Below are 21,220 nucleotides of genomic sequence, written 5' to 3' on the forward strand. Positions count from 1 at the left end.
TCTGTGGCCCACGATTCATGTGGGTGTCTTGTGGCTAGCACAACAACCAACTAATGTCAGGTACTCATTAGAGCTGGTTGGAATCAAAGGTGCCCAAAGATCCAGAATTTAAAAATCACAGTCTTCACCAGGATTTGAACCCAGCACCCCTGGTTTGGAAGCTAAGCAATTTTCCACTTAGTTACCACATCTCCATGTATGTATATATATTATACATCAAATCAAAGCATATATGAATGAAGAACGAACAATGCATGGAAATGTGGCTAAATTACTTAAAATCAAGTTATGTGGGATGGTAATATCATATTATTTAGTAGTTGTAAATATTTTTTTAAAAAATTATAAATATTATATGAAGGAAGGCAATTTTTTTTCTATATCCCTCATGACCTTTTGTTGTCAGATGTTAACAGTATTAAATGTACTTTATCTGCTCAGAATACAACTTTATGTTAATAAAACATCAAAACCAAAAAAAAAAAAAAAAAAGCAAACAAACAATGTCAGGTGAAAGAATACATTAGTCAATGGCCTACCTGTCAGGTAAAAAAATAAAAGGCATATTGAAACCTATGCTGGTGAAGAAATTTGAAATACCAAACATGAGAAAGACTGGATTCTTTAGCAGGCTCAAAGAAAGCATGTCTCTCATGGTACTACGAAACTCATTGTAAATGTCACTCAAGCCACCTTTCTTTGTAGGTGTGTCAGGAGAGTCTGGCAAACTCTTTGGTTTATCAGTGACACTTGTCACTGTTGCCTTGTATTCGTCTGGATGAGAGCGATACATTGGAATGTTGAAAAGGCTGCCGCTGTAGAAAATGTCTTTGCGGCTGAGGGGAGCCAGGGAGTTAGATGTTGAGGACTCACTGTTCCTGTGGTGCCTCTGCCTTTTAACAACATGCCCATCTCCTTGAGAAGGTAAACTGTCTGCGGCACGTTGTGAGTTCTTGTGCAGGGCACCATCTGACCGAGCCAGTGCAATTGTGCCAGCATTTAGTTTTTGTGAATCAGGGACTGTGAGGCACTGGCTGGCACTGAGGTGAGCAATTCTGCTTGTTTGTTGCTTACCAAAGCCATGTGTTGTTCCATTGCCATGCTTCTGTTTACTTATATTCTCTGTTGGTACAGACAAAGACGTGGATGTGGTGTTACTTGTTGGGGAGTCTGGGGGATTCTTTAAACTTTCATCTGGAAATCCAGAAGAATGTGTAGGCAAAGAATTAGAAAATGCCTCTGGACTAGATGGCACTAGGCTGCCTTTGATTAGGTGTGGTATTCCACTTGGAAGTGCATGCTGCTGCTGTAGGTTGGCAATGATCTCCAGGCCTTCAGCCTCTGTCATGGGGCCATCTTTATTCTTTTCCTCTCCATCTCCGATGACATGCCGAGTGAGCTCCTCTACCACCAACAATTCAATCTCTTCCATAGCAATGGTGTTCTTGGGGGCATCTGTGATGTTTTCACAAGGAGTATCAGAGTCATCCGAAGAAGAGCCCTTATCACTACCAGGAAACTCCTGCTCAAGAGGGCGGAAGATAATGCCACAAGCTACCACATTGAGAATGATGCCACCCATAATGAGCATGGCACCCCTCCACGAGTACTCAGCTACAAGCATTTCGGTAATAGGTGCCAAGATAAAGGTTCCAAATCCAGAGCCACAGACAGCAAGACCAGTAGCAAAGGATCGTTTCTTTTCAAAGTATTGAGCAACACACACGATAGCTGGTAGATATATAAGGCCAAAGCCAACACCTGCAAAAAAACAACAACAATTAATGCAAACTGACATAAAATTGTGTTGAGGCCTAAAAGCATTTTAAAATCATCAACATGCTTTCAATCTTGAATCAAATGGTCTTTATACAAATAATAAAACAAATGAAGAGATAAGTTATGTATTTGGGAGTGGCTAGCAAGCCTTTTCAGAAATTCTACATCATAGTCAAAAGGAGAAACTCCAGGGCTATATATAATAGTTGTAATTCATTTTCCTATCCATGGAACTTTAAGATACAAAAAATAAGCAGTTTTTTTTAAATTGATGAGAGATGATAATTGGAGTGAAGCACAAATTAAATTGTGTAGCACAGTGATGCCCAAAATACTGCCCGCGGGCCAGATCCGGCCCGCGACGTGCTTCCATCCGGCCCATCGAAACGTAAGCACAAAATATAGAAAATCCCCCCCTCCCCCCTTACAAATGTTGAAAATGTATCTTTACCTAAGATAGGGCCCTCAATTTTGTTTTAATGTATTGCTACCTAGGCAGAATATAGAATCTACCAGGAAAAGTGGACGGATCTTTACTTTTTTATGGAACATAATAACATGCTAGCCAAAATGTTTGTTTTATAAAAGGTGTGGCTGTTTAAAAAAAAAATATAACCAGAACTTACGCCATTTTCTGCCGCGTAAAAAAGAAAATTCAAATGCCCCCATAATTAATGTAAGTACAAGATACAAAATAGTTCCAGGTCAATTTCATTAAGTTTTTGTATCTTTTCGATCATGTGGCCCGCGATAGTAAAGTTGGAAATTAAAACGGCCCGCAGATTGAATTAGGTTGGGCATCACTGATGTAGCACATAGTAGACTTTATAAAAAAAAAACTGTATGGGCCTAGTTACATAGCCTATTTGAATATAAGCTATATCTTTTTAATGTAGGCCTATCTTCTGTAACTTTCTTATGACCATAATAAAGAAAAGTAATATAAAATATTTTGTGTAGGAACCTGCCATTATGCCGCAAGTGAAATACAAGTAGGACAAGTTCGGGGCCCAGGTGCTGAGGATAAAGCCAACGCCTGCTATGATAGCCCCAGCTATTGTAACTGGACGACATCCGTAGCGGTTGGTCAGTGCGCTAGACAGTGGACCTAAGGAAGAGAACAAAATATTTGTAGATGTTAGTAAATAAATGACTGAATTTCTATAGTACAACTTAAAGGTTAAAAATGTTACTTCTAGTGACATGGGCACAAACGTTTTTAAATTTCATTTTTATTATCGAAAAGTTCTCAAAGACTGAGGGTGGTTGAGGTTAAACGTAGTCACTTAGGCAGGGGCCCATTCAATTGAAATGTGAAACTCATTTTAGCTACTTCCCACCTCTCTCTCACACACACACACAGCATACGACAAGATGGCGAATCAAACTCGACAGTAATGACTATTGTCAGAATGCGACTTTACTAACAGACTTTAATTAACCCAAAGGCGTTTATTGCTTATCTTCCTATGCATGTTGTCCAACAAATGTTGGCGTCAAGAACCTGCATATCAGCCCTCTCGTTACTACTTCATTTTACCTCACTTTAATATATACATGTACCAGTATTATTCCATTGGCTCTTTTCGTCTAGTGATGATTCTCACTCTTGGTGCGTGTAATTACTTTGAATGTATATAAATTAAACTAATGACAACAATGTCACAACATAAATGACCACATAATGAATACTCATAATAAAGTCAAACTCTCTAATTAAAACTAATATTTAATATTCCAAATAGGCATCGATGGCCACTTTAAAATAATGTAATAAATGTAATGATAGATTGATGAAATGAATTGATAACTACAAACATATATTATGAATAACATAAAATTAATAACATAAGACAAGTGGCTTCAATACTATGTACTAATAACTATGATATCTCTCTTTAAAAAAAAAAAAAAAGCAAAAATTTCCGCTAAATACTCAGATTGTGCGAAGTGTTCCGTTCAAGACAAAGTTTGGGAATCCCTGAAGTAGAAGCTACCCTGAAAAGTCAGGTGGGCAGCCAAAGTTGTTTTGTGTTTCTAATAGAGACGTAGGGAAACTGTATCATTGGTTTCTTTCTCAAACATTTCAGTTCTCATTCTTTACACGGCCATAAGCTGCAACCTGGGACCGCAGCTGTGTATCAAGAATTGGCCTCTTTAGTCACACAAGAAGTTGCAAAGACGTAGAATACCACAGAAAGCTGCTGTGATCGAGAAGGCAATACGAGAACTAATTGTAAATGTGGTGAACATTTTATATATATTTTTGGCACATTGGCACAATTTAGGCCATGTCATCAAATGTGGTGTAAAGACCTCTGGTGTTGTTGCGAAAGAGAAGTGAAACACCCAATTTAGCCTAAACTGTTTTTTGTTATTCTAGAGCCGAGTCATGGCATTTCTAGTAGTTGTTATGTTTACATTCTACAGTACACTGTACACAAGAGTGACAAGATCGATGTATTAGTTTATTCATCATTGCCTCAATGCTCGTAGGTCGAGCATTCATTAATTTAATTTCCCGTCGCAGGCTGGCGTTTAGCGCTGATGGGCAATGTCATGTCCAACTCTAGCGGACAGAGTCATTAGTGTAATTGTGTGGTCGCCAGTGACAGAGGGGGTTAAGAGTGAGACTTGAGTCTGTCACATTGAGTTACTCAATATCGCACTGTTAGCCAGATTTTTTATTTTGGAAGGGGAAGGTCGGGTAAACAGAATAAGTTCAGTTGCAAGATAAAACATCTTTCTCTCCCCAAGCCTCTCTCTCTCTCTCTCCTCTTTGGCACAGTCTCAAACAGACATACTCCCAATCCTCTTTCCTACCCTCTTATCACTTCCCCCATCTTCCCTTACCGCCACTCCCCTCCCGTAGTATCCCCTTCTCGCACACAAAGACTCCTTTCTCTCCATCTTTCTGTGTCACAAACATCGATCTGCCAACTCAACTTTCTAGGACTGATCTTTTTTGTTTTGTTTTAAACAATGGACTCAGAGGGGGGGGGGGGACGAAGATGCCATAGAATGGTATTAAAAGGATACTACAAATTTCTACGGAAAATAAAATTATGAAAGAGAATTAACAAACTTATAGAAACTTGTGCATAGACTTTATTTTGCGAAATAATAATTAACATTATTGTTTTGTTTACTTTATCATTACTAGAAATTGTTTTAACTTATTATAATTAGTATATATATATATACACACACACACATAATATATACGCATACACACACACACACACACACATATATATATATATATATATATATATATATATATATATATATATATATATATATATATATATATATATATATATATATATATATATATAATAAACAAGGTTACAAAGACAGTTTGTGTGGAAACACAAACTGAAAATCGGCCCCCGAAGTGGTCCACCCAGGCAGGTAAAAAGGTAGGTTTCAATATTATCAGAATGAAATTCTATCAAAGACAAATTCAAATTCTATCAAATGACAGAAAATAATGGAGAAAAAAATGTTAACAGATCTTGTGTGGTGCCCCAGCGGTCCAGCAGACCAAAGGATATGTGAAAGTGAATGTGAAGTTAGATGTGAACCTGGCCTAACTGATGTCTTATAATGAATATCTAATTAATCTAATTGATCTAATTGTTTTGTACAGGGCCCATCTCTTATTCCTCAAGAATAAACATTTCCGTAAAAAAAAAAAAAAATATTTTTTACACTATATAATTGCATCTTACTGTTCACGCGATAATATGAAAAACTACTTATTAATTGTTTTTTAAATTATGTCTGACTTATATGCATACTAAATAGATTTTTTCTCTTTAAAAAATAGTAAACATTTGTGTGTGTGTAAATATAGTACTTAGTATAACAGAACTTACATAACGTAACAATACAAATATAAAAAAAAATGGATAAAAAATCTACAACCGTTTGCATAAATGTGTTAAAAATATGGTAGATGGTAGTTACCCTTAGTAAAGAGCCTCAAGTGTTTGTTACTATTAATAGTGAATAGTTGTAAAAGTGGTGTATTTTTATGAAAAAACCACTTGCATAAGTGATTTAAAAAATAGATTTTTCGTTTTAGAAAAGAAAAAAGTAGCCGTTGCATCAGAACTTTGAATGGTCTAAAATATTATGATGTGTCAGATTTTCACTATCTTTTCTATTTTACGAGATCTAAACGGGACGGACGGACAGACAGGCCACACAAAACTAATAGCGTCTTTTCCCCTTTCGGGGGCCGCTAAAAAACTGAGAAAGATGATGGCTTTAATTCCCTCCCTTTCAAACTACTTTCTCTGTCATAGTTGAATTAATATGCGACGTGTGCCTACATCTAAATGAAAACAAAGTCCTTCCCCACTGAACTTTAAACTAGATTAATCCTCTCTGTTGAGAGCGTCTAATTGAAAGTAACATGACTATTAACAAACAAAACAACAAAGTCCGATGTGTACATCTTTGCAGTACTGCCTAATTAACACAATAAAGCGTTATCAGGCCAAGTAAACAAATAGAGAAGAGAGAAAGCACTGACATGCCAGGTAGAACTTAATACCTATATAGTGAACAGTCAACCATACGGTACCAATAGCAGAATGACTATACAAGCTTAACACACACACACACACACACACACACACGATAAACAATGTTGTTGTAATACGATGTGTGGAAACATAAGGCCAAAGCAACAGGTTGGCACATTCTAGAGTTACTTTGATTTTTAAACAAACCATGTAGTATCCTAAGGTTGTGGCACTTTGTCTCTAGACTCTAATGCAACACATGCTTAAAAGCAACAAGCTACACTAGATCTACATTGTCTAAAAAATAAAACTGAATAGCTATTAAACAGCGAAATATATCTTGACTGGAAGTTTGTTAACTATTTTTGCTGATTCATGCAGAGTAGATTCTTTTCATACAGATATCTAATGAAAGTTCTTGATTTATGAAAATGTGATTATTACGTATAGAAAGTTCTATTTCGTTTTATTTCTAAACTTTGACCAGGAAGGTTTGTACATTTTGTTAGGGACTGCTAGTACGAATTCCAAACTTAAAATGTTTAAAATGGCGCACAAAAGTGTAGAACAAAAAAAAATTTAAAACAAAAATGTGTATACGTAGGCTACAAACGTTGTATTGTTATTTCAATCTAGTCATTGTTGAAATCATCGACATAGGCCTATATGAAATGGATGCTTTGAGTAGCACGCGAGGAAGAGGTGCTTTGTTGAACCAATGAACTGATGCTTTAGTTTCGTTGGACATGACTGGGGCATAGAGTCATAGACCGATTGTAAACATATATACGACATCCAATAGCAAGGCAAATAATAGTTTTCGATTTCTTCTTTTTTCTTTTCTACTTTATAGTGCGTTTTAATGTAAGCGTTGTTTTAAAAAGTTTCACCATTTATTACTTTCGCCTTTTTAGTCTTTAACGTTTACAATCATTTTCGAGCACTATTGCTACTAAAACAACGTAACTTAGACCTTACCAATCGCCAGGAGAATTCGCACAGGTGTGTAGTGTTATTAATACCCCGCCCCCCAAATCGATGTCTAAAATCTAAACATACAGCAGAGTGACTTAATATCAAAGCAAAGCAAATCAGCGCTAATAACCGACTTAGTCGAATTGTGTCCAATCAGTTCATGAGCTAGATGCAATAAGCTAGACTTCAAAGCTAGACTCAACAGCTACCTTCATTAAGTTTAATTAGATTATGCCCATCCTCGAGTCTACATAACGGACTGAATGATTACGTTCCTAGAAATAGTTCGTATGGGAAGCATGTATGCTCTGATGTGCCAGGGAAGTGCCAGAAGTTACTTGTGTAGTGTGTCTCATAGTTGGCCTGATTGGCTCACAATGTTTTGTTAGTGAAGTCATAGTATATATTCCAATATACTTTGTACATCTTTAAATACTACTTCAGATTGCATGTAAATGCCATTTTACTTTAACCCTTCTAGTCACTTAGTTATTCCACAGTACTGCCCGAGAGGCAGATTGACAATTAATCATGTCAGGGAACAACAAGCAACTAACAATCGCTAAGGGAACTCACAGTCGCACTGATTTCACACCCACCCGACCTTACATACACATGTACAAGACTACATTTTTAAATCAAGATTTATTAGTTCCTGTGTTATCCCGCCATTCTTACGTGGCCCAGTGCCTGGTGTACAGCTTGATGTGTGATACGACCTGTCCGCAGAGATCTAGCACACATGTCACTTCAATTATGGATCTTAACTAATACAAAATGTTCAAAATAACATTGAAAACTTTGTTACACCGCTGATAATAAAAAATAAATAAATAATGACATGATCAACCTAATATAACAAAGGGATCATCGTGCGTGTGTGTGTGTGGGGGGACGTCCTAGCTTGCACGCACGCACATCCGCCGGCAATAATAATAATAAAAAAAAGACACTTGAAATGAGATGTATAATAATGTCAAAATAGGTTTCTATAGAAAACTTTACATATATATATATATATTTTTTTTTTAATGAAAACATATTGTAATTTTCTTTTGTTTTCAGATTTTTTAAAATCATAATTAAATTTATCACTTCTTTTTCTTAAGCCTACGCAAATAGGCTTCTGTCTAGTGACTTGTAAAATCACAATATTAGGCTACTATTAAGGACGTATTCTGTCTGCAGTTTGTCGTTTAGGACAGTGGTTCTCAAACTGGGGTACGCTGACCACCAGGGAAACGCGAGATGACCGAAGGGGGTCTGCAGAATGATGAAAATTGTATACAATTAAAATAAATTCTTCGGTAAAAGCCAGTTTATTCGATCGGAAACTATGAATAATAATTGACTCGCTCCTCATTACTGATTACCAGTGTTTAATAACTTGTCTATTGTGTACTATTCTATGACGAGGTAAACAAAAGATTTGAAAATATTCTTCACTTGGATACGCCCGACTGGGCATTGAATCTTTTCACGCGTGTACAAACTCAGATCCCAACAACAGATTCTTTTTCTTCCTATTCGCTCTCATATGTACGTTGGAAGGTTCAGACAAGTTGTCTTATATCTGCGACGAACTGCGCAGTGGTTTCCAAATCTGGCAGCTCTCCATATAGTTATGTTCTATAGGGGAGATGGAATTGGGGGCTATTGTCTTGTTCTGGCCACTCCATTGAGTATGGAGCTTTGAAGGACATGGTTGACATTCTCTGGTGATGCTCCAAATCTCACTAGTGCCTATTATTTGCTTCCGGAACATGTTTTGTCTCTTTCTGCGGTGTCCGGTATTTAGACAAAATATTCTATGTAGGTCATGTCGGGACAGTTTGTAATAGGCATCTTTTTTTTTTAACGTTATGTCCGAGCTGGTCCATTTCTTGTTTAGTCGACTCCTCGATTTTTTAAAACATTTCTTCCGGGTAGGGAGGGATTTTGGATTGTTTAGCCAGTCTCCCATCTTTGGTCAATATGTCTGCTTTTTCATTGCCTTCTAATTCAACGTGGCACGTGATCCGTTGGAGGAATGTCACCTTGCTGATGTTGAAATTTACAAGAGCTGTCCTGGCGTTAGTCGGGAAGACAATCTGGCTGGTTTGGCGTGCTTGAGTGGTTTTTGACGAGGTAGATGCTAGCTCTAGTGCTCCTCCTTCAGCTCTGTGGCTGTCTATGAGATATTCAGTTGCAATTTACCTAATACATATGAATTCATACCAGTGCAGGAGCAGCTTATTGAAATATTCACAAACTATTAACTTAAACCATTGTGTAATCAAGGATACCACAAATTCTGATAACAAAAATATATCCAAATTCATATCCTGCCTTATGGGTCAGTGGCAAGTTTTGACTATATAAATGAGTTCCCCGGGTCCAAAAAGTTTGAGAACCTCTGGCTTAGAACATAAGGTTTAAGTTGATGGATACACGAGAATGAAAAGTTGTACTATAAGCATGAAAGTAGCGCTATATAAAAGCTATAATTTATTTATTTTCATCTCGCATCTCTGCTGACTCTATGTGTCTGCGTCGAAGTTTTGTGAATGATTACACATATCAAAAGACACGTGTCAAAAAGACAACTGTTAAACTTTAAATTGATCTTGCCGACATCGCCAGACCGGAGTCTCATGAAGTCTTTATCCCGCCAAATTTTTTTACTTGTAATGTAAAGATACACAAAAAGAAGGCTGTTATTTCATATACCATTGATTTCCGCGAACCACAATTTAAACAAACAAATTATAAATAAATGCTTTAAAAAGCAACAAAAGCAAATCCGAACAAATCTATAAATGCACGAGTCACAAAATCTCTGCCATATAATCTAAAAATAAACGTAAAAACTCCCATGATAAACTCCCTTTTTCTATACAAGACAAAATTAACTAGTTAACACTATTAGATTGACTATCTGGTTATTTTGTTTTTATTGAAGTGGGAGAACATGTGTACAAAATTTGTACCAGACTGACAGAGTGAGTCAATTGAAGCTTTGTACAAATACGTAGGACCACTACGCTTAATTTGATATAAGTGTATTTAGAACAATAAGGGCAAAGTTTAATGCATTTTTAGACACACAGACCTACGTTGGCTAGCTAACATGAAATAAAACAATCCAAGCCAATGTAGGCCTACACATACAGAGTTACTCACCAACCGTGAAGGTAACCGCAGGCTGCAGAGAGCCCACCCAGGATGTGTCGCCTCTGGATGTCTTGAAGAAGTCCACCAGCTCCATTAGGAAGACTCCGAAGGAGTACACGACGCCGTCGGCGATGACGTGTATGAGGAAGGAGGAGAGCACCACCATCCAGCCCCAGCCTCCGTCAGGTGGAGCCACGTAGTTGCCTTCATCTTTCACCGGGTCAACGCTGGAGCCGTCCTTCTCATCAGGAAGCTTGCTGCTATCCCGCTTTTTCCCCACGTGACCGAAGTTTCCACCACCCATTTCAGATCAACGATCTTCCCCAGACCAATACAAACTGTTTGTAAAAACAAATCAATGTCTAAATATTTCCCCTTTTGGTGGCGAAATTCTTTACGAGGTGTGTACTGTTCAATGCTGTAATTTGTAAGTAACTCAGGGAAAAGCTTGTTGAACCAAAAGCATTAAAACGTAAGGGGTAAAAAACCCACAAGAAACCCAGATATACGATTAGTCTTCATCCAGCATAACCTTCTATATTACTTCTACTTTTTAAGACTATATAAGTATCACAAGTGAGAATCAGCTTCTGATCGCACATAGAGTGTCACATGGTGAATGAATAGTAAGTCGCAGGAGGCAGAAGCATGGATACACATCTCATCTTGATGACTTTGGACACTTGACTGTTTCTTTGTCAAGCTATGGACACAAGGGGAGGATAACTCTTGGCCGCAACACTTGTTAAGTCGTCACTCCTGTAATAAAAAAAAAAAAAAGAATAAACTATTAAAAGAGCAGACAGATTCGTGAAAAACAGCTATAGACGTATGCTATATAGAACTAGAAAGACAAGATCTTATTGATTGCTAAGCCGAGAATCAATTAGGCCTACCCTTGGAACTGAAATGTCCCCGCGTGAGAAATGTGATAAAACAGCAAATGTCTATTAAGTTACAAAGTACAGTTTATTTGATAAACATTAAGTCAGTTCCGAGGTGGTATTTAAATATAAGGGAAGCAACTCTGTTTTATCAGTAAGTATCTGTTAAAAAAAAAGTCTTCATTTTCTAATAATACATTTTCACTAGCATTATACAAAAACAAAACTTAATAAAATACTCAGAAAGACACAAAGATAAAGGCAAATCCCTTGTTCCATAAGGACTCTACTGAACAAATGATCCCTCTTCCCTAATGCTATTACAACATGGAATGGGTTGCCTGAGTCAGTCAGGAAAACCAATGACTTGACAAAGTCTAAGTCACTGATTCATATGCATGACTAGATTGACCAAGGTATACCGAGTAGGACGTAATCATTTTCTTTTTTTTTTTTTGAAGTAACGTCTGAATTTTATAAGATAAGATATAAAGCCTATGGATTAAAAAAATATTTTACACATGAATAAGTCACAACGTCATGGTGCCAGTGCTTGCAAATTGTCTGCAAAATTAAAATCACAAATGTCTGACTTAACAACTCCCTCGTCCTCTTTCTGATTCTCTATTTGTCTTTGTGTCTTCTCTCTAAATCGCCAAGTTAATTCTCGTCTTCTTTCTGTCTCTCTATCAGTCTGTCTAAACTCTCCAAACCGTCCATTTAAAATCACTTCAAAAGAAAAAAAAATAGCTTAACCCGAACAGTAATTGGAGAGTATTGTATGGCCAGCTCGAGCACGTTTTAAAGCACGTGACCACACAATTTGTCGGGTCTCTAAACATTTCTAAAAACATTTGGGGGAGGGGGGGGGGCCAAGATGTTAAGTTTAGCTTCATTTTTTTTTTCAAGAATCCAGTTTTTGATTGTATGACCATTGGCCGTGAAGCATGCGTGACAGATGTGACTTCACAGACTCTTACTAATCTAGGGCATATACGTTTGTTACTATATTTACTGCTCTAGCCTATATATAAATGTCCAACAGGTGGTTTCAGAACTATGTTCTAAACTTGTCATAATGCTGTAATTGGAACTAGTTTTGTGCAAATTACAAACCCCCTTTCGGTAAAATTGTTTAATAATGAGTTGAAGTCCAGACTACAAATATAATCAACCAAGTAATACACTACCTTGTAAATACACTACCAATTGACCCCCACTAAAAATAACGCTGTATATTTTTACCATCCTAAAAGTGTTTTTTTTTCATGAAAATTTAGTCCTTTTGAATACTAAGCTTTCTTTCTTCTATCGCTGATTGTTTCGTTGATTTTAATTAAACCTTATAACAACTTCTACTCAGCTGCCACAATACTGCCCTTTCTCCTCCCCCCCCCCTTACTAACCTCAAATAATTCTGTTAAAAAGAAACAGGACCAAAGTCTTCAAAGAAATATTTTTCAATCGCGCCTGTAACCTATCTCCTAGTATATCAGTCGTGGCCTATCAACAGATTAGAAAAAAACAGCTGATTTTTTAAATGACTTGATAACCGAGAGGATATTTTAAAATGACGTTTCTATCTAGGCCATACTCTATTGTTTATAGAGGAAAGCTTGAACGAGATGTCGCAAACAACACAGCGTCCTTCACCTTAGGTTTCTAAGGTTGATAATTATGCAAAGACTTATTGTTTAAAAAATAACTGTTAATCAAATGCGCATGCAGTGTGTAGTAGTGAATCTGTCACTACAATCTAAAATATATGTGACACACACAGGATGGCTGCCTGGTCGAGTAATATGCGACCCTAACCCTGGTCACGAGTTCGAAACCTGCCATCCTACAGAAGGTTTGGACCAGGACGTAAAATTCTTCATTTCAGAAGGGACCATCCGTCACCATCCGAAACGTATAAATCACCACAAAAAATATATAAAATCTCTCTAACTGCAGCTAAGGCTCATGGGTGAATGAAGCAATTGTTTACTAGGACGTAGAGGTCAAGATTTTTATAAATGTAAACAAAAAATGTTTAAATATATAAACATGAAAATTTACTTTTTAAAATTATTTTTTTCTCTTTAATTAACACCTAAAATATTCGGCAAATAAGTTTTAAAAAATACCCTGGACCACACAAACGGCAAGTGTAGTATATATATACGGCGTGTCAAACAAATCTACTAGCTTTCTGTGAACAGTTCAAAGTACGATATTTGTGTTAAAATAAAAACCCAGATTAAATATAATCTGAACGAATAGAGACGTCTCGTATACTTCGGACGTCTACCCCCTTGTTGTTTTTAACTAAGCTGTTGGCGAATTTCAAATTTTATGACAGGAGAATCAAACTCCGCACCGTTTCTTTCTAAAAGTAAACATTCACATCTAAATGTTATCAGAAGTAGGCGTTGCCTCCCAAGGACATTCGGCACACTCATTTTTTTTTTTTTGTTATTAAAAACAAAACAAACAAAAAAACAATTTCTTGCTTGGTTCGTGCATTGACCTCGTGAACAATGAAACTAGAGACGTAAGAGGCGGGTGTTGGTGGTGGGGAGACTAAGTCAAACAATTTAGAAAACAAGTTCCTGTGTAAGTGTCCGTGTTAGTCAAGGCGAACCCTATAGAAAGCCTTTGAGCAGTGGAAAGAGGTATTGAGCCTTCTTTCATCTCCATAACCTGCAATGCACTCGGTGCAGTGGGGTCCCAGAGGGGATCATGTTTGTTTATGAGAGCTTATCCATGTCTTCGTCGCCCACGAGGGTGTCAGTGTTGAGGGCCGAGAAAACATTCTCGAAAAACTATTCCAGAGGGCAGACAACCGTCATCTCAAAATAAAACGCTGGAGTTACCTGAACACAATCAATTTGAGGTTACAGAACACAAGGTCAAATGTAAAGAACTAAGTAAATGTGTTTTAGGTGAGTACTAGTTTTAGGTCAAGGGTCACACACCCCACATTGGTCGCAAAGCAAATCTTATGTACACACACTCAATGTAAATAAAAAAAAAAGACTAAACCTGATATTTGTTTTTTGCACGTGTTGCCATGGAAACATTCCCATGTTAAATATATGTAAACACCCCAAACACATCTTGAAGTTGCGAAGAAAAGAACATAGAAATAGTGAACCAAGTGAAGTTGCGAAGAAAAGAACATAGAAATAGTGAACCAAGTGAAGTTACGAAGAAAAGAACATAGAAATAGTGAACCAAGTGAAGTTACGAAGAAAAGAACATAGAAATAGTGAACCAAGTGAAGTTGCGAAGAAAAGAACATAGAAATAGTGAACCAAGTGAAGTTACGAAGAAAAGAACATAGAAATAGTGAACCAAGTGAAGTTGCGAAGAAAAGAACATAGAAATAGTGAACCAAAGAAAGAAGTGAAATCTGAGAGAAGAGAAATACTGCATTAAAAACAAGATAAATATTTTTCAAAAATCATTTTTCTTTGATTAGTGATATTGCTATAATATGTTTGATGTGTGTGTGAGAGAGAAAGACGCCTCCAATAGTCGTTTATTTAAACAAAAATCCACATAAAGACGAAAAAAAAACAAAAGAAAATTTGTTTATATCAATTTTCAAATACTAAAAAAAATATATTTTTAAACTTGAAACAAGAGAACTAGAGTAAAGTGCAAAGTTCGAGCGCATTAAGCCCGCTGGCAGCAATTTTCAAGTTTGTATTTTTATAGCACCGTAACGGTCTGACCTATGAAAAAACTGATGGTATCTCTGAATTCCTCGTCCTTTTTTCTATAAAAATAGATCTGATTTAATGTATCACTAGGCTTAGTTAAAATTAAATACGAAGTCAAAAGGTGTAGGGTAAGTATCGCCAAGCGTACTTTTCCTCGAGCGGATTTTTCCCCAGTTAGTAAGCTCGATCGGGTTGATGGAAGGTTCGAACAGATCAAAGAAAATATATCTAAAAACATGTTTTAATATTTAATTTTCACAATAAAGTCATTTTCTTTTTACTCCAGCGCAAGAACACCATCCATTGCACCATTTCCCACCCTCCACAACTTCAAATAGTCTCTTTAAGCTGATGAGCAATCAGACTTAAAAATAGCATTAAGCCCATTACCCATTTCCTTCACTACCGGGTAGTAAAAAAGAATAATTCCTAAACTCCTGAGTTTGACCTCACCATGAACTTAGCCTTTACAAGGAAAAGGAAATAGTATGTGTCGGAAGTGAAGAAAAAAGGTGCATGCGCAGTAGCAATATAGTAGTAATTTGGTAAACATTCAAATAAAAAAAGTTTTAGCAATAAAAAGTGAACTGTTCGAACCTCTTGACAAATCGGGGCTGCTCGAACTTCGCACTTCTACGTCCTATTACGTGTCTGGACCTCAGAGTTATCGGCACATGTTATTTTAGTTTCCAATAAATTTAATTATATAATGGAAAAAGTCGCATTCTTTTTGTTTTGGTTTCAAAACTCGTAACACGATAAAGTAAGACCATCTCGAAATTTAAGAGCACTAAATAAAATAGGACCTACAGCTATTGACTTACGAGGACATTGAACACAGTTATTTATTCCATCAAAATCATTCAGCAACGGAGTTCAGCAAATCACTAGTTCATTTTTTTTGTCTCACAGACGCTAGACACACAGGACCAACCGGATTACAATTTTCCATTTTCTCTTGACTTCTACTGAAGTTTTACTGAAACGCCCTATCGATGTAGGTCAATTTGAAGTCGCTCGATGGGATTCGACATAAAGAAACCCTCAGTTAACCACGGGTCACTATTTCTACTGGTCATACTGCAATAAGAAACAGCAATGCAAATGCGCGGCGTGATAACTGGAGTGGGTCAGGTTAAAACCCGCGGTCAGTTTTATCTGCAATCTGGTTGTATAGAAATAAAAGACAGGCAGACGTAACAAGTCGTGTGACCATCAAGAAGACTTCGATTACCAGGGACGGAATAAAGTGCAGTAAAACAAAGGGGGGTGAGCAGGGGCGTAGTTAGGAATTTCCCATCATTTGGGAGCTGGGGTGGGGACTTGACCTCTTTGGGGGCCCCCTGCATTTGTTTTACTAATTATGTTCAAAGAGATAAAATTTAGCTGCTATTTGTTTTCTTGATTCTCAACTAATACCTTAGTTCAGGAGGAAGGGGGCGGTACAGTCAAACTAGTCTAGAGTGTGATGAGCCTTACGGTGTCAACTCCCATCCAAAGAATGTGGCGTATCTTTGCGCTAGGCGTTGGTCAGGTATGCACGTTGGAATGGCATTACATCTAAAGAACGAGAGACGAAAAAAAATAATGTCAATATATTCTTTCCCCCCCCCCCCCACACCATTTAAAAAAAAAAGTTTTAGGATTTAGACAGAAGAAATTTACAATTATAAAAAATGCAAAAATATTTCCCAACAAAAGAAGAAACACAATAGCTCGTTGTAAGACTAAGAAGAAAAAACTTTTAAACAAAAATACAATAAAAACTATAGGTCTTTATTAATTTGTCAGTGTCACAAACAGATAAAAATGGAAGATCATATTCAAAACCAAAGTAGGGAAGATCAGGGGAAATAACTACAATGGAAGATAAATTAAAAAAAAAAACAATGAAGAAGTGCGAAGAGAATTAAAAATCTTCCTCTTCTTTCAGCCAGCCATCGAATTGAAGTGAAAGTCTAATTTCAAGGACATCCGACATGGCGCAGGTCCAGATTCTTAATGACGTACGTGACCATAAGGTTGATCTGTGTCCATAGTGCCCTAGAAGTCTCCCACTAGTGGAGTAATTCGCAGTGTTCTCCCTTCAACACGTACGGCGTTACTAACTATAGAATACCATGGACGTACACGTACTACACACATACACTCGTAGGATTAGAGATATATGTGCCTAATTGTAATGCACCATACCACCTATACGCGTTATCTGACATATGTTTCGTTACTTAGCGCAAGTGTGATTTAACAAGCATCCCCTTCAAACTTGATTCTCTCCCCTACCTTTTAATATATCTCCCCTTTCAATCTTGATTGATATACACAAACATAATTAACAATAAACCAGACATCTTGTTTGTTTGTTCTTTTGTTTCATATCCTTAATTATCATTTCGCATTTTCGACAGGAACCTCCACTTCTGGTCACGTGACTTCCACGAATATATAATACATTAATTAATGATGAGCTTCGTTTTTTTTTTCTTCTCTTTTTAGTGCACTCCATACAGCTCATGCCAATGACCCACCAGAACATATGGACTTGAATAATTAGTTAATAACCAAATAAAACAATAAAAATACAAAATCAATACTTATAAAAAAAAAAGAAAAAACTTATAGAGCGATTGTTTTTCTCTTAATAACTAATGAATGTTAAATTAAAAAAACATTGGAACATTTTTACCCTGCCCCTTTCTCTTCTCTCCGTGAAACAATCCTGGTTCAGTGAATGTATAGATCTACTAGACTTTATAATATGCCAATGTTAGGCCTTTAGATCTACTTTATAATATGCCAATATAGTATGCTAATTATAGGCCGTTAGACTTTATAATATGCCAATGATAGGCCTTTAGATCTACTAGACTTTATAATATGCTAATTATAGGCCGTTAGATCTACTAGACTTTATAATATGCCAATGCTAGGCCTTTAGATCTACTAGACTTTATAATAAGCCATTGCTAGGCCTTTAGATCTACTAGACTTTATAATAGGCCTATGCCAATGCTAGGCCTTTAGATCTACTAGACTTTATAATATGCCAATGCTAGGCCTTTAGATCTACTAGACTTTATAATATGCCAATGCTAGGCCTTTAGATCTACTAGACTTTATAATATGCCAATGCTAGGCCTTTAGATCTACTAGACTTTATAATATGCCAATGCTAGGCCTTTAGATCTACTAGACTTTATAATATGCCAATGCTAGGCCTTTAGATCTACTATACTTTATAATATGCCAATGCTACGTCTTTAGATCTAGACTAAGAAGACGATGGGCATAATTTCCCTGAATATTAATTTATTAAACTCTTGAATCAATAAAGCCTTACATTCGGAAATTCTCGAACGCGATAGTCCTTTCAAAACCGATATAGGATCTAGACCTAGATCTAGTTCTCTATCCAAATTTAAATTTATTTCCTTTATTGCTTGTAAAATTATAACAGTCAAACTAGAGGTTTCCCCGTGAGGCCAGTTAGCTAGTAATTCTTCTCTCGGCGAAATACATCAACTGTTGAATTTCTAGAAAAATCGTTAGAGCCGTTTTAGGTTATAAGAAGTTCTGACTTGAATAGAGGCATTGTAACAAAACATACTCATGGAGATTAAGGGACAAAAGTTTTTTTTTTTCATTCAAATATCCTATTACGATTTCAGCCTTACAAAAGAAGACAAGTCATTTCATAAATTATAATAGTAGGCTAATACTACTACTACTACTAATAAAAATAATTCCTAAAAAGATTCTAGTTGCCTGTCATAGGGCGATACTGCTGCAGACCTGCCACATAACTGGAAAATTCCTCAGTGGAAACTGATAAAGGGACTAAAATGAATTTTATTTCTCTTTAACGAAACTCGACCCTGTTGGCAGTGCCAGAGAATGACTACTCGTTCGTTTCTAACATGATAATAATAACTTGTGAATGGGCCGAGAAAGTCTGCAACTTTACAAAATGAAAATCTTTAACAACTCAAAACAGCTAGTGGATGAACCTTCTAAAGCTTACCGCTGATGTCGAACCAAAGATTTAGACACACCCAAACGTGAACGATGGCTTAGCCTTGACTCTTTCTCTCCTAACCGACGATACAAACGTTGATTCCGTCAGAATGTGGTAAATAATTACGGAGAGAAAGAGTTAAGAGTCAAAACTTAAAAAAAAACAACAAAAAAACTACCTTTGGAGATGAAGAGACTAAGGATCGAATCAAACAGCAAACTCTATAATAAAGAACTATAAAATACGATATCTTACCACTTATGTCGGACGAACCAATAACAGAATAGACACTGAGACAAGAAGAATAGCTGTATGGAAAAAAAAATCAATTTCTCTTTTGGATATCAACATCATCATCTGTATATCTCACTGTGACAGTGTTCCCAAGTCAAGAAACATGGGCAGAAGTTATACGTGACCAGTAAGTCAGTTCAGACATGAGGAGATCAAGTAAAAGAATCTAGATCTGGGTTTCCGTGCCCTAGATTTTCAAAAAGAAGAGAGGGTATTGCTAGACTGGGTGGTGTCTTCTCAATATACTAAGACTTCTGAACGAACTGTGACAAAGACAATGTAGCAAGATTTATTAAAGTTTTTTTTTTTTTGCTGGGATGGGTTAGATCAGAGGTTCTCAAACTTTTTTGACCTGGGGACCCCTTTATATAGTCAAAACTTTGCGAATGGACTCCTAAGTGAAAATGCGAAGTATATAAATTTAAAAATATAAAAAAAATTTTTGAAGAAGGGGTGATTTTTTAAATATCTTTTGTTTAAAATAAATATATAAATATAATATAATATAAAAACATTAATGACCCGGTGAGATTTTATAAGTGTATTTCGTGTAGGCCTTTATATCCGGTTCAATCTTTGTAAATAGCAACCCTGCAAATCTCCACGAGCACATGTTTCTAGTCGGTTTCTTTTATTTGTTGAGGTTCATTGCGCCATTGAATCCACGTGGTTTTAAATAACAAGACGGGAAAGCAGTCAACAACTTCTATATAAAGACTCACAATGAAGAATATTATGAATATAAAATCTTGTTTTTGAAACCAGAATTTGTGGGGGTCATGGGGCAACCTCTAATTCCTAGCCACGGGTAAAAGCCTTCCCTGTGGACAAAGAAAAGAAATCTCGACCCTTACCGACACTTCCACGATATGTCTCTACGAAGCGATGTGAAAACCTGTACTGTTCTTAATATCCTGATTCGAAGATTTTCGCATTGTAAATCTTACGGCAATAACAAAACTGAAACTTTCAGCTTAGATCTTATTTCAGTCAAAGCAAAGTTCAGTTTTCTCTTTTGGCCAGTTAGAGTGCACACATTACTTGAGAAAAATAAAACTAATTGGTTAAAATAATAATAATAATATTTGAAAAGGCAGATCTAGGCTTGGATAGAAACAGCATTGGGATTGGGTCCAGACTAGCTAGAGAGAAATTTAGAGGCCTAAAAGAATTCAGATGATACCAAAAACCATTAACATATTACAGAGTTACAATGATGTGTGGATATACATAGACTTTATTAAGGATACCTATCATTCATAATTGAATTAGTCTAAAGATAATAATATGGGAAAACAGTGTGTTATAGTCGTCAGTAACAACTTTTTTTTTTGCATTGATTTGTAATGATGTCAGGACATCACTTGCTTTTCTCTTATTAGTCTTAGTCATATCGATAATGGGGGCGATTTGTTTTTAACATTTTAAGAATCTTCGGCCTAGTAAGCTAGCTTTTTAAAAATTTTATTACTGCAATAATTTACCAATAAATCTCAAAAGTAAAAGTGTGTATGCAATTTATTTTCTGTGGATTTTCTTGAGATTCGCTGGCCAAAATAGATATATTTGAACAGTCAAGGGCTCTAAATTGTGATAAGGATTTGAAAGGAAAAGACAGGCGTCAAAGGTTAGTGATGTCACAAGAACGAGCATGGTCCTGTTCACTATTAGTGCTTTACTTACAAGAGACTACTTTTGTCACCGATGCTAATTAACAGAGAGAGAAAGAGAGAGAGGGTCAGTGCAAGTTTTCAATGTATCTTATGCCGATATTTTACAGATCATTCGGTTAATAAAGAAAAAAACAACAATGGCAGCTCCAGACCAAGCAAACAAACAAACAAAAAAAAAAAACACGAATACTGTCATCCTTCA

At 36.4% G+C, this 21,220-nt stretch overlaps 1 protein-coding gene across 8 annotated transcripts in view; it reads right to left on the minus strand.

The window, feature by feature from the left end:
• LOC106063439 (monocarboxylate transporter 5-like) overlaps positions 1–21,220 on the minus strand; it is a 51,222-nt gene that overhangs the window by 7,913 nt on the left and 22,089 nt on the right. For 5 of the 8 annotated variants that reach the window (XM_056012271.1, XM_056012275.1, XM_056012276.1 and 2 more), the window contains exons 2-4: positions 10,452–11,201; positions 2,744–2,887; positions 540–1,761 (exon numbers count right to left, since the gene is read on the minus strand). In XM_056012271.1, coding sequence (XP_055868246.1) covers positions 540–1,761; positions 2,744–2,887; positions 10,452–10,746 — 1,661 coding nt within the window. In that variant the 5' untranslated portion in view covers positions 10,747–11,201. Of the gene's footprint in view, positions 1–539; positions 1,762–2,743; positions 2,888–10,451; positions 11,202–16,515; positions 16,579–19,306; positions 19,559–21,220 lie in introns of those variants that run through there. The other 3 variants (XM_056012274.1, XM_056012278.1, XM_056012279.1) reach the window with 3 other exon arrangements.

The sequence above is a fragment of the Biomphalaria glabrata genome, chromosome 15, assembly GCF_947242115.1.
Source record: "Biomphalaria glabrata chromosome 15, xgBioGlab47.1, whole genome shotgun sequence".
Lineage (NCBI taxonomy): Eukaryota > Metazoa > Mollusca > Gastropoda > Planorbidae > Biomphalaria > Biomphalaria glabrata.